Genomic DNA, 12,448 nt, shown 5'->3' on the forward strand with positions numbered 1-12,448 from the left:
TGGGGTTTGCCTTTTTGAAATGGTCTATGATACACATAAACCAAATGACTGGTTATTCATTTCTGCCCAGGAACAGTGAGCCCTCTTATTAGGCTGAAGGCTACAATGACGCAACAGTTCAAAGAAAATCATTCAATATTCCTGCTGCGGTTAAATGACACAACATGCCCGATTGGTACCTTCTTCAGATTCCGCATCTTCCATTAATGCAACAGTCACTCCCATCTCCTGGCACTTCTTACTGTGAGCCTTTGACTTCATGTGCTTTGTCAAGTTCCCTGAAGAACACAAACAATGATGAGTTTAGCTGGGTTGACAGAATAAATCACATTCAGCTACTGCTTGGCCGCAAATGGCCAGTTTCTGCTCAATTAACGTCCCAATGAAGCTAATCTGATTCCTCGGGCAATCTCCTTTCCATAACTTCATAAATCAACATAATGATGCTGGGGTCTATTGTGGCTTGGCACTGGCTGGATGAAGGGGCAAGCTGATCTATCACCCAGTGACAGCAGCATTGTGATCTGATGGCTCAAATGTTAGAATTTTTTTTTTTGTTTTTATTTTTTACAGCCTGTCTTTCATCGACTGGTGAGGTTCCTGCAATCAATCTTTAACAATGCAACTTCTATGGCAGCAAAGCATTCAGAGTTCACAGTTTTGTATACCTAAATTTGCAGCACCAGATTCCCCCTCAGTGCACTGGTTCAGGGGAGGGAGGGTTAATAAATGTACTGTGTGATGTGACAATGATCCATTCAGACAGAAGGATCCAGATTCAGTTCCCATTCTGTACTTCAATTAATTCAATTTTTGTGCACCAAAAAAAACTTGCATTTATATAGCGCCTTTTGCAACTTCAGAATATCCCAAAGCATTTTAGAACCAATAAAATACTTTTGAAGAATAGCCACCACTGCAAAGTGCCAGCCAAATTGCGCTGAGGAAGATCCCATAAACAGCCATGAAATAATGACCAGATTGTCCATTTTTAGTGATGTCGGTTAAGGGATAAATACAGTTTATTGAGGAGAATGCCCCTGCTCTTCTTTGAAATAGTGTCACAGGATCTTTCATGCCCAGTTCAGAGGGCGTGAGGGACCGTGATTTAACATCTTGTCTGAGAAACAGAACATGCAACAGCACTGGGAGTTTCAGGTTGGGTTTTGTGCTCAGGTGTCTGGGCCAAGACACAAACTGACAACCATCTGATTCAGAGGTGACAGTGCTATGGTTTGAACCACAGCCGACACCTCAGTCAGCTTTGGCTTTGTGCCAGAGAATGTTAGCAGAGAATAGAATGCACACACATACAACAAGACAACAGTCTTTGTTGTAATACAGGTGGATTGCTGTGCTGGAACTACATTGCTAAGTTCAAGAAAGTAACTGTTGAAAAGTTAAGGATCAGTGCATTTAATTATCAATACGGTTGCTTAAATTTGCATTAAAGAGCACAAGTGTTGTTGCAACATGTTAACTAGCACCCTAGAGTTTGCAAGCACAGGGAATTAACCTTAACTCTGTTTCTCTCTCCACAGATGCTACCAGACCCACTCAGTATTTCCTGCATTTTCTGTTTTTATTTCAGTCTTCCATTGGATTTTCTAAGTTGCCTGCCTAATGTGGTACAAGCCCAAAATCATGACTCTATCACCGTCAGGTTATTGTCAGAGGGATAACGCATCTTCTCATCCTTCACCTCAGTCCACTTGATAGGCCTATAACATGAGTCCCACACTGCTAGCTTCTCTGTCATCTTTTTTAAACTTATTCTTTCACAGGATGTGGGCGTCACGGGCAAGGCCAGCTTTTGCTGCCCGTCCCTAATTGCCCTTGGGCAGAGTGGCTTGCTAGGCCATTTCAGAGGGCAGTTAAGAGTCAACCACATTGCTGTGGGTCTGGAGTCACATGTAGCCAGACTAGGTAAGGACAGCAGATTTCCTTCCCTTTAGAGCATTAGATGGTTTTTCATGATGATCAATGATACTTGTCATGGTAGCCATCACTGAGACTAGTTTTAAATTCCAGGTTTATTAATTGAACTTAAATTCCACCAGCTGCTGTGCTGGGATTTAAACCGGTGCCCTTAGTGAATTGTCCTTGGCTTCTGGGTTGCTAGTCCAGTGACATTAACACTGCGTCACCATCTCCCCCTGTTAGCCACTAGGGAATGTCTAAAGCCAGCAAGATAAAGCATGTAACTTTGAAATTCACCGCAGGCATAAAATTGGTGATATAAATAAAATAAAGACTTTAATTTATACAATGTCTTTCCTGACCTCAGGACTTCCAAAAGTATTTTACAGCCAATGCAGTACATTGTGAAGTTTAGTCACTGTTGTAATGTGGCAATCCAATTTATGCACAGCAAGGTCCCACAAACAGCAACATGACAGTGACCAGATAGATGTTGCTTAAGGGATAAATATTGGCCCCAGACACAGGGGAGAATGCCCCCGTCCTTCTTCAAAATAGTGATGTGGGATCTTTTAAGTTCACTTGAGAGGGTGGGCAGGACCTTGGTTTAACACCCTACCTGGTTGTACCACATGTGGCCGATCCCACATTGTCTTTTGCCCCACCAAATTTGAAAGTTGTAGGAGAAGGCTCGAAGCCAGGGCGTGGTTGGTCCAATATTGGTGACTGGGTTCAGAATCCACTCCTCCTCCATTTACAAGAGGGCTGGGGCTGAGAAAGCTGGTAATTTTTCATCAACTGCAGTCTTTCAATGGAAGAGCATTTTATTTAAGCCAGAATGGCACCAGAGATGTGGGACTTCAGTAACATAAAGGCTGGGGTTGTTCACCCAACAGCAGGCCAGGGGGAGATTTAATAGCATTGTTTCAAATCATGAACTATATTGATAGAGTAAATGAAGAGTTTCCATTGGCAAGAGGGTTGGTTAATAGAAGACTTATATTTAAGGAATTGACAAAACAGCCAGAAAGGATATGAGGAGGCTGTTTTTTAACATAGTGAGTTGTTATGATTTGGAAAACACTGTCAGAAAGAACAGGAGAAGCAGATTCAATGATAAGTTTCAAAAGGGGATTGGATAAATACATGAAATGGCAGAAATTACAGGGCTATGGCATAAGAACAGAGGAGTGGGACTAACTGGATAGCTCTTTAAAGAACTGACACAGGCATGATGGGCTGAATGTCCTCCATTTCAGCTGCTTCATTCTATGATTCTCCTACCATCCTTGCATCGCAAGTCTTCAGGGGGTAAGATGTTCGACATAACAGCACACAAAGTCCCCATTTTAGGTCATCCTGTCTTAAGTTGTTCTGCTTTAACATCACAGATATAATGGGGCTAGTATGCACACTTAGCGTTAGGATTTCCATTTTAATGTTTCGTGCTGGGCCGACATAGCATCTCATGACCCGATTGATGGCATTTTGGGGTGACCTCTCCTGATCGCCAGCTCTCCCACTCCCTATCCCTCCCACTTGCTGCCCATCCAGCTCCCCAGCTCTCCTCTGCTCCGCCGCTCGCTACCACTCCCATTCCCTGACCCTCCTGCTTGCTGCCTCTCCTGCTCCCCAATTCTCCTGCTCACCTCCTCTCCTGCTCCTTGACTCTCCCACTTGTCTTCCTCTTACAATTCACTCCCCTCCCAACCCTCCCACTTGTAGCTCCTCTCCCTCCCTCATTTCCTCCCTTGCATTGCCCCTCTCCCAAGTCCTCAGTAAGGATTCAGGAGACGGAAGCGGTGAGCGGGAGAGGGAGTATTGGCGAGCAGAAGGGTCGGAGACCGGGAGCAGCTGTGAGCCAGAAGATCGGCAAGTGGGAGCTTCGGGAAGTGGAGAGGCGGTGAGCAGGAGGATTGGTGAGTTGGAGGTCAGGGAGGGGTAGAGGCGGCGAGCGAGTGAGGTGCTGAGCAGGAGGCAAGTAGAAAGAGTTAACTTATTTATTTTTTTATTTTTATATTTATTTTATTTTAGAGGTTATTTCATTTATGAAGATAGGAATTTAGGGATGTATAGTATTTCAACTTAGAGTGTTGTAACTTTTTTTTCTGATGAGAAAAGTCCTACAGAACCTAACTACAGCTTTTACATTCATTATAATGGGAAAATCTGATTCGCATAATGTTGTTTCATTTAAAGTTGAGCTTTTCATGAATGCAACTACAATGTTAAGGGGGGACTTACTGTATTTGTCTTTCACCTATAGACATCACTGTGCACTCTCAGACCAGCCATAGCACAGGGTTGGTACCGGTTAAAAAAATTGGCTCTGATGAAAGGTCATCGAACTGAAATGTTAATTGAGTTCCTCTTCCACAGACATTGCTTGACCTGCTGAGTATTATTCCATCATATTCTCTTTTTATTTCAGAAAAGAAGGTCTCATTAATAACACATAAAGCAAAGAACAACTTTAAGATATAACTGTGACATTTCCATCTCTCTGGCACAAATTGAAGATCAGGATTGTCAAATTAGCATTCAATTTGAGGCTGTCCTTATGTTATGACTGTGGCCCTCAGCTCTTCAGAAACCTAATTTGAGACTGTCAGAACTAATTTAGCTTGTGACCATGACCATCATTATGAGAGAAAAGATCTTCTCATCCTGTATTTGCATTGAATACAAGCCAGTCTTGTGCTGAATACTAGTGTCAGTTTGCTCTGCTACGGGAGAAAGGGGACTGAGATGAGGAGAAGTTCCTTAACTCAAAGGGTTGTGAATCTTAGAGGCAAGGTACTAGCATGGATAGAAGATTGGCTGTCTGGCAGGAGGCAGAGAGTGGGGATAAGGGGGTCCTTCTCAGGATGGCGGCCGGTGACTAGTGGAGTTCCGCAGGGATCAGTGTTGAGACCACAACTTTTCAGTTTATACATTAATGATTTAGATGAAGGAACTAAGGGCATCCTGGCTTCCAGATGATACAAAGATAGGTGGAGGGACAGGTAGTATTGAGGAGGCGGGGAGGCTGCAGAAAGATTTGGACAGGTCAGGAAAATGGGCAAAGAAGTGGCAGATGGAATACAACGTGGAGAAGTGTGAGGTCATGCACTTTGGTAGGAAGAATAGAGGCATAGACTAGTTTCTAAATGGGGAAAGAATTCAGAAATCTGGAGTGCAAAGGGACTTGGGAGTCCTAGTCCAAGATTCTCTTAAGATTAACTTGCAGGTTGAGTCGGTAGTTAGGAAGGCAAATGCAATGTTGGCATTTATTTCGACAGGACTAGAATATAAAAGCAGGGATGTGCTGCTGAGGCTTTATAAAGCTCTGGTCAGACCATATTTAGAATATTGTGAGCAATTTTGGGCTCCGTATCTCAGGATGGATGTTCTGGCCCTGGAGAGGGTCCAGAGGAGGTTCACGAGAATGATCCCAGGAATGAAAGGCTTAACATACGAGGAACGTTTGAGGGCTCTGGATCTATACTCGATGGAGTTTAGATGGATGAGGGGGGATCTGATTGAAACTTACAGAATACTGAAAGGCCTGGATAGAGTGGAGGTGGGGAAGATGTTTCCATTAATGGGAGAGACTAGGACCCGAGAGCACAGCCTCAGAGTAAAGGGAAGAGCTCTTAGAACAGAGATGAGGAGAAACTTCTTTAGCCAGGGAGTGGTGAATCTATGGAATTCATTGCCATAGAAGGCTGTGGAGGCCAGGTCATTGAGTGTATTTAAGAGCGAGATAGATAGGTTCTTGATTGGTAAAGGGATCGAAGGTTACGGGGAGAAGGCGGGAGAATGGGGTTGAGAAACTTATCAGCCATGATTGAATGGCGGAGCAGACTCGATGGACTGAATGGCCTAATTTCTGCTCCTATGTCTTATGGTCTTATGGTCTTTGGAATTCTCTATCCCAGAGAGTTGTGGATGCTGCATTATTGGATACATTTAAGGCTGGGATAGACAGATTTTTAGTCTCTCAGGGAATCAAAAGATGTCGGGAGTGGGCAAGAATGTGGAGTTGAAACCCAAGATCAGTCATGATCTTATTGAATGGTGGACCAGGATCAATGGGCCATGCGGTCTACTCCTGCTTCTCTTCCTTGTGTAATGGGAAAAAATGCAGATTCGTTTTCCAGTGAAAATTTATCTTCAGACACAATCCCCTCCTAAAATATAATTATGATCAAGATTAAAAAGAAAAGTATGAATGCTAGATATCTGAAATACAAATTTCTATTTTTCAAATGTGGCAAAGATATATGTAATAATTTTTTAACACTACACCTGCAGCAATTTTAAAAGCAATTTTTCACTCTAAATATATTGTGGGTAGTGACGTATAAGTCGACCTTTGAAGCCTCAAAAAATTCTTCCAAAAACAGGGGTCGACTTATACGTCGAGTATAAAATGTAAACCTCCAGTGTTGGTGACTTGGAGGGGAACTTGCAGGTGTGGTGTCCCTATGTATCTGCTGTCCTTGTCCTTCTAGGTGATAGATGTCATGAATTTGGAAGTTGCTGTCAAGTTCCACCCCAGGGCTTGAGCACAAAAATCATGGTTTGTATTCCTGCACAGTGCTCAAGGAGCATTGCACTGTCGGAGGTTCCGTCTTTCAGATGAGACATGAAACCGAGATCCCATCTGCCCATTCAGGTAGATGTAAAAGATTTTATGGCACTATTTCAAAGAAGAGCAGAGGAGTTAAAATATTTATTCCTCAATTCACTCACAAAAATAAATAATCTGATCATTATCACTTTGCTGTTTGTAGGGATTTGTGGAGTACAAATCAGCTGCCACATTTTCTATATTATACAATGCTGACTGTACACTTCAAAAAGCACTTCATTGGCTATAAAGTGCTTTGAGACAGTGGCTGTGAAAAGCGCTATATAAATGCAGGTCCTTTTTTTAGTTACCTCTGCCACTGAACTAACAGACAGATTTCAACAAAACTTGTTACATAGGATATGGCCCAATGAATAACTGATTAGTTTTTTTGTGAAGATGTGGATCTGGATCTCGATCTGAATCTGGATGCTGGATTTTTTTAAGGGTCCGCTAACATTGGGAGATAGGGCAAATTAATTTTTTTTAAAGAATGTTGTGGGTTGTTTGATTTAGAATGTTGTTGTTTGTTTTAGAATGTTGTGGATTATCTCAGCTGTTGTCGTGGAATTTGTCACAGCTGTCAAAATGTGAGCAGAGTTTTCAGAGAAGATTGTTTTATGTAGATTGGCTTGAAGCCTCCTCAGTGAGATGGAAGTTCTTAATAAAAAAGTCTCTTTTTTCAGCTTTGTAGTTACTGAGTATCAAACAGGCAGGGAAAAGCCTCAAGGAAGAGCTACATCATTGTAATAATGTTGAGTTAACATTGGTAGACGTATGTGCATTACTGAGTGCCCTCTTCAATTGTTCTAAACCGCTTTTAGGCTTTGGTTGAGGGATAGATATTTACCAGGGAGAACCCTCCAGCTCTTCTTCAAAATAGCGCCAGAGGATCTTTTACCTCCACTTGCAACGTCTCAACCAAAAATTTATACCTCTGACAGTACAGGACTCCCTCATTGCTGAGACAGGAGTAACAATCTAGATTATGTGCTCAAGTTTCTGGAATGGGATTTGAACATACAATATTCAATATTCTGATTCAGACATGTGAATGCTACCCATTGAGTCATGGTTGACAGCTGAAATGAAAAAAACACTGAAAACAGAAGCAGAGTTGAGGAAAGAGACCAAAAACATGGTCAAAGAGATCAGCTTTCAGGAGACTTCGGAAGGAGGAGAGTAAGAGAAAAAGGCTGAGAGTTTTAGGAACAAGAGAGTTCCAGATGGTGGAACAAAGCTGATTTGGGTTGGGGGTGGTTGGCAAATAGCAGGGAGAGGGGGTGCAAAGGAGTGTGGAGGGCAACTGGAGAGAAGTGAAGATGGGGCTCCCACCTGAAGGAAGTCTCCTGCTGTAGAACGACCTACCATGAAAAATTTGACTAGCATTCAGACGCAGGTGAATGAACCTACGTGCACTTGGAGGCAGTGACACAGGAGGCACCGATGCACCTGGTTGACAGCACCTCTTGGGTGGCACTTTGCAAGAACTGAGCCCAAATCCCAACCTGCAGTATAAAGACCCAGGTAAACTGCTGATTAATGTGCAGAAAATAGTCGCCTGCAAACAAATTAAGCGGAGTCAGAATGCTCCCTTGGTGGTGTTCCAGGTCTGCTGGCCCCCAGCACAAAGCCGGCGGCAGTCCCAAACCATGCTAGCCAGATTCGCTGATAGCACTGGGTGGCAGGGCTCAGTGGGGCCTTTGCAATTCCAGTGTTAGTACAATATAAAGTACCTTTCAAGACTGCCACTCAATCACAGCATATGGAAATGATATGCAGACACAAACTTAAGGTTTTGTATCAGTCTGGGCTCAATGGGTGCACTCTTGCCTAAGAGCCAGAGATTTGTAGGTTGAAGCCGCACTCCTGAGATTAGAGCCCATAATGTAGACTGACACTTCCAATGAGGTAATAAGAGAGTGCTGCACTGTCAGAGGTGCCATCTTTTGGATGAGGTGTTAAACCTGTCTGTACTCGCAGGTGGCCCCAAAAGAGCTCATGGTACAATTGTGAAGAATAACAGGCGCGTTCTCCCCAGTCTCCTGACCAATATTTATCCCTCAATCAACATCACTAGAAGATCATTATCACATACTGTTTGTGGGAGATTGCTGTGTGCAAGTTGGCTGTCGCATTTTCTACATTACAACGGTGACTACAATTCAAAAATATTTTGTTGTCTGTGAAATGCTTTGGGATATCCTGAGGTCATGAAAGGCGCTATATAAATGCAAGTCTCCCTTTCTTATTTGTCATTGTTTATCCTGTCACCAGAACCCCAGGCGTGTAGCAGTTTATCCATTTTTCAACATTTACACTGTAAAATATATTGACTAGGGAAGAAATGGCAATGACACAATCACCTGCGAATGTAGGGAAAAGTTCTCTGCAGCAACCATGATGGAAGCTTGCAGTTATGAGAAAGTTACGCTAGGCTAATAATTTGTGCTAATATCTGGGAATACAGAGATCAATAGAGGCTGGCAGTATCCTTGCGTGTACCACCCGTAGGCAGATGGAACTGCCAAAAAAAATTACTTCTCTAGAAAGGGCAGGTGGGCCTCTCAGTTAACAAAACAGTACAAAATACCTTGTATTAGAACAGCAAGTGCCTTCAGGTTAAAGACCAAATTCCCTTTAACAGCTGTTTGGGTTTCGCTTTCAGTCTGCCAAGTATTCCAATAAGAACTATCAACTGGAAACTCAATATTTACTTTCCTAAATATATTCTGAGATTTTCAATGTATTGCTTTATGGCATGATACTATTCCCCCTGTGGTAGGCCAGCTACGTAAATCTCAGTCAAGCAACACTGCTCAAAAGCTGAGAAGAAGTAGATCTGATTCATAGGAATGTAGAAACAGGGGTTGACCAATCAGCCCATTGAGCTGAGCCGCCTTTCAATGAGATCATGGCTGTTCTGTATCATAACTCCACCCACCTGTCTTGGGTTGTGGGATCAAACCAAGCAATTAAGGTTCCTGTGTAACCGCATGGGACTTAGAACTTTTTGTGGAGAAGCATCTGTATTTCAACCTCGGCACAGTGGGTAGCACTCTTGCCTTCTAATCAGAGAGTGGTGGGTTCAAGTCTCACAAGGTTCCTGGTTGACACTCCAGTGCAGCAGTGATGGAGTGCTATATTGTGGGAGTTGTTTTCTTTTAGATGAAACATTAACCTGAGATCTGGACTGCTATCTCAGGGATTCAGGCAGATGTAAAACCTCCTAGGGCAACATTTTGAAGAAGATCAATGGTGTCCTGGCCAACATATCTCTCTCAATCAACATCACGAAAACAGATTATCTGATTATTATCACACTGTTGTTTGCTGAATCTTGCTGTGGGAAAATTGCCTGCCACGTTTCCTACATTACACCAGTGACCGCACTTCAAAGGTATCTCATTGATTATAAAGCATGTGGGATATCTTGAAGTTGTGAAAGGAGCTAATAAATGCAAGTTCTTTCTGTAAAAGAAATTCCCACTGACTGTTCTCAGTCTGTGCCTATCTCATTGCCTCCAATCTCCAATTCTTCAAATGTGTCCAGTTCCTTTCTAAAGGAGTTAATTGACACACCTTCAGCATCACATGATCCATTAACATCCTTCAATTTATCCATCCCGCATCTGCTGAACTGTTAGTTCAGGGCACTGAGGCAAAAGCAAATTAAAATTAATTAGCCTTGGGAGTGATTTTGGTTGAATCCAATTTGGGGTCTCAATCAGAAAAAGCAGATTTGCCTTTCTGTTTTCTCCTTGTCCGTCATCTGCTCAAAGTGCGATACCATTTCCATGGTACCTTCAGGTACCTCACCAGAGATGCGACTCCAGGCAGCAAGAGTTGGGATGGCCGCTCAACCATGGGGGAAATGTGACTAAGTGAGTTCTTGCAGAAGCTAGCACAGTCATGACGGGCCCAACAGTCTCCTTTGTTGTAACCAGTCTATGATTCTATGTATCACTGCCAAGCCTGAATCTGTCCTCGCCCACTGTTCTTACTTTCTAGCAGGACAGATGTAGCTCAGCACTCCTCCAATGCGGGCATTTTGTGCATCCCCAATTTCCATTTGCCTTGGCCATAAACTCTGGGATTCCCTCCCTAAACCTGTCTGCCTCTCCCTCCTTCTTTAAGATGCTCCTTAAACCTGCCTCTCTGACTAAGCTTTTGGACATCTGTCCTAATAACCCCCTTATGTTGTTTGGTTTTGTTTGATAATGCTCCTGTGAAGTGCCTTGGTACTCTTCACCGCATTAATGGTGCCATATAAATGCCAGTTGTTGTTGCTGTGAATAGAATCAGAACTAAGCTCCCACTAACCACACCCTCCCCCAGGCCTCACCCACTATCCCTGGGGCATTGATGTCATTTGCAGCACTCCCCTTTCTCCTAATACTGCACAGATCAGCTGGCTAAGCAGGCACAGTCTGGGCCTGGACTTCACTGCTCTGTATGGCTGCAGAGAGTCCAACCAGGCATGCATTTGCCCTTCAGCCATTCCCACGGTGTAGGTCACCAGGGGTCAGACATGCTGCGGGAGGCTTGGGGGCTTGGTGGGGGATTGGGAGTTGGGGGCGTGGCTCTAGATTTTGAGGCGAAAGAAAGAGAAAAGACTTTCTCACCTTTTGTTTTGAAGGCAAAGTTACAATAGTTGCAGACGTATGGCCGGAGGTCTGTGTGTGTGCGAATGTGTTTCTTCAGCATGCTGGGTTTCTTGCAGCGAATTCCACATTCCTCGCACACATACTTTCCCCTTCCCCGCCCTCGTACATAAACATAATCTTCGTTGGACTTATACCTACAAAAAAAATATACAAAAACAAAAGAGTTAATGAACCTTCCCGAGAAAACTCAAAAGAGGCTAATGGCAGATGGTGGGGTTGTGGTGTCGGATGGGGGGTGGTGTTGGGAAAGAGAGCAGGAGGCAGGAAACAAGGGATACATTGTAGGGTTAGAGTCTTCAAAAATTATCACCCTGTCAAAGGTGACAAGAACTGAAGTAAGACTGTGATGGATATTAAAGGAAATTTGGTGCACGTAGTACAATGACTACTATTAAAAACATAAACTGCTATGGACCCAGCCCTGAATTACATTGGCACTATATTGGCTAGACTGTTCAGTCCATTTAAAAGAAAAAATAAAAGCTGTACTTTCAGCTTATATAAGCGCCCAATGTAAACCTTGGAAAAATTTTCCCTCCTCCCTGCAGAGGTACACTTCTGTTTAGCATCCAGAAAGAAAGACTTACATTTATCTAGTGCTTTTCATGACCATCGACTGTCTCAAAGGTTTTACCACTAATAAGTACTTTTCTCAAGTGTAGTGACTGCTGTAACGTAGGAGAGGTGTCAGCCAATTTTCACACAGCAATCTACTACAAACAATATCTTGATAATATTGGCGAGATAATCTGTTTTTGTGATGGTGATTGAGGGATAATTATTGGCTGGGGCACAGGGGATAATTCCCCTGCTGTTCTTCAAAATAGTGCCACAGGATCTTTTACATCCACCTGAGCAGGCAGATAGGGCCCGACCAAAAGATAGCACCTCCGACAGTGCAGCGTTCCCTCAGTGCTGCTCTGGAGTATCAGTCGTGATTTTTGTTGTCAAACACAGGACTGCGACTTGAACCCAGGCCCTTATGGCACAGAGGTAAGAGTGCTACCAATTGAGCCACGACTGAATACATCCAAAATGAAGAGATTTAATAGGTTATAACTGAGGAAAATGGGAGGGAGCGGAGAAGGAAAGGACACCCGAGAGGTCAACGATAGATTGTATGGGCGGAGTAATTAATTGTTGAAAGGCCTGGAGGTCCGTTACAAACTGTTACATCTCTAACTTCTTCCAATTCAGATAAAAAGTCATCGCCCAGAAATGCAGTCACTGTTCTCTCCTGACAGAT

General features: G+C 43.3%; 1 protein-coding gene across 4 annotated transcripts in view; it reads right to left on the reverse strand.

Moving 5' to 3' along the window:
- LOC121291157 (transcription factor HIVEP3) overlaps positions 1-12,448 on the reverse strand; it is a 370,482-nt gene that overhangs the window by 20,582 nt on the left and 337,452 nt on the right. For all 4 annotated transcript variants that reach the window (XM_041212244.1, XM_041212245.1, XM_041212247.1 and 1 more), the window contains 2 exons: positions 11,161-11,336; positions 180-278 (listed from right to left, as the gene is read on the reverse strand). In XM_041212244.1, coding sequence (XP_041068178.1) covers positions 180-278; positions 11,161-11,336 — 275 coding nt within the window. The remainder of the gene's footprint in view (positions 1-179; positions 279-11,160; positions 11,337-12,448) is intronic.

This window comes from Carcharodon carcharias, chromosome 19 (genome assembly GCF_017639515.1).
Source record: "Carcharodon carcharias isolate sCarCar2 chromosome 19, sCarCar2.pri, whole genome shotgun sequence".
Lineage (NCBI taxonomy): Eukaryota > Metazoa > Chordata > Chondrichthyes > Lamniformes > Lamnidae > Carcharodon > Carcharodon carcharias.